This window comes from Egretta garzetta, unplaced genomic scaffold, assembly GCF_000687185.1.
Source record: "Egretta garzetta isolate BGI_Z169 unplaced genomic scaffold, ASM68718v1 scaffold229, whole genome shotgun sequence".
Lineage (NCBI taxonomy): Eukaryota > Metazoa > Chordata > Aves > Pelecaniformes > Ardeidae > Egretta > Egretta garzetta.
Window position 1 is genome coordinate 709639 of NW_009270000.1, and position 338 is coordinate 709976.

At 57.4% G+C, this 338-nt stretch overlaps 1 protein-coding gene across 1 annotated transcript in view; it reads right to left on the reverse strand.

Annotated features, from left to right (window-relative positions):
- The window catches only part of ADCYAP1 (adenylate cyclase activating polypeptide 1), a 7801-nt gene that overhangs the window by 2145 nt on the left and 5318 nt on the right, over positions 1-338 (reverse strand). Inside the window, exon 2 of the mRNA XM_009647657.2 lies at positions 168-302. Within this exon, the coding sequence (XP_009645952.1) occupies positions 168-302 (135 nt within the window). The remainder of the gene's footprint in view (positions 1-167; positions 303-338) is intronic.

The following is a 338-nucleotide window of genomic DNA, read 5'->3' on the forward strand; positions in this document are numbered from 1 at the left end:
GAGGCCGGTCAGTTGCGTCCGGTCGGCATTTCTATGTGTTTCTGGGGGGGTTGCCGTTGGCTTGTTGGGGGTTATTATTTTTTTTTTTTTCCCCCAATCGGCTCGGGCAGACCCGTCTTGCTCCCGGCTCAAAAATTCACGCCCGAGACCCCGCGAGTTGCAGTCACCTCTTTTCCGGTGGGTAATACAAGGTGTACATCTCGCTTAGGACGGAGGACGGATTCGCTATACCGAGGGGCTCGTGGTCATAGGCGAAGTCCTGCAGGGTGTTCCCGTCCTCGTCGTAGACTTCATCCTCCAGCCTGGCAACGAGAGCAGCGAGGGGAAGGACTCAGCCG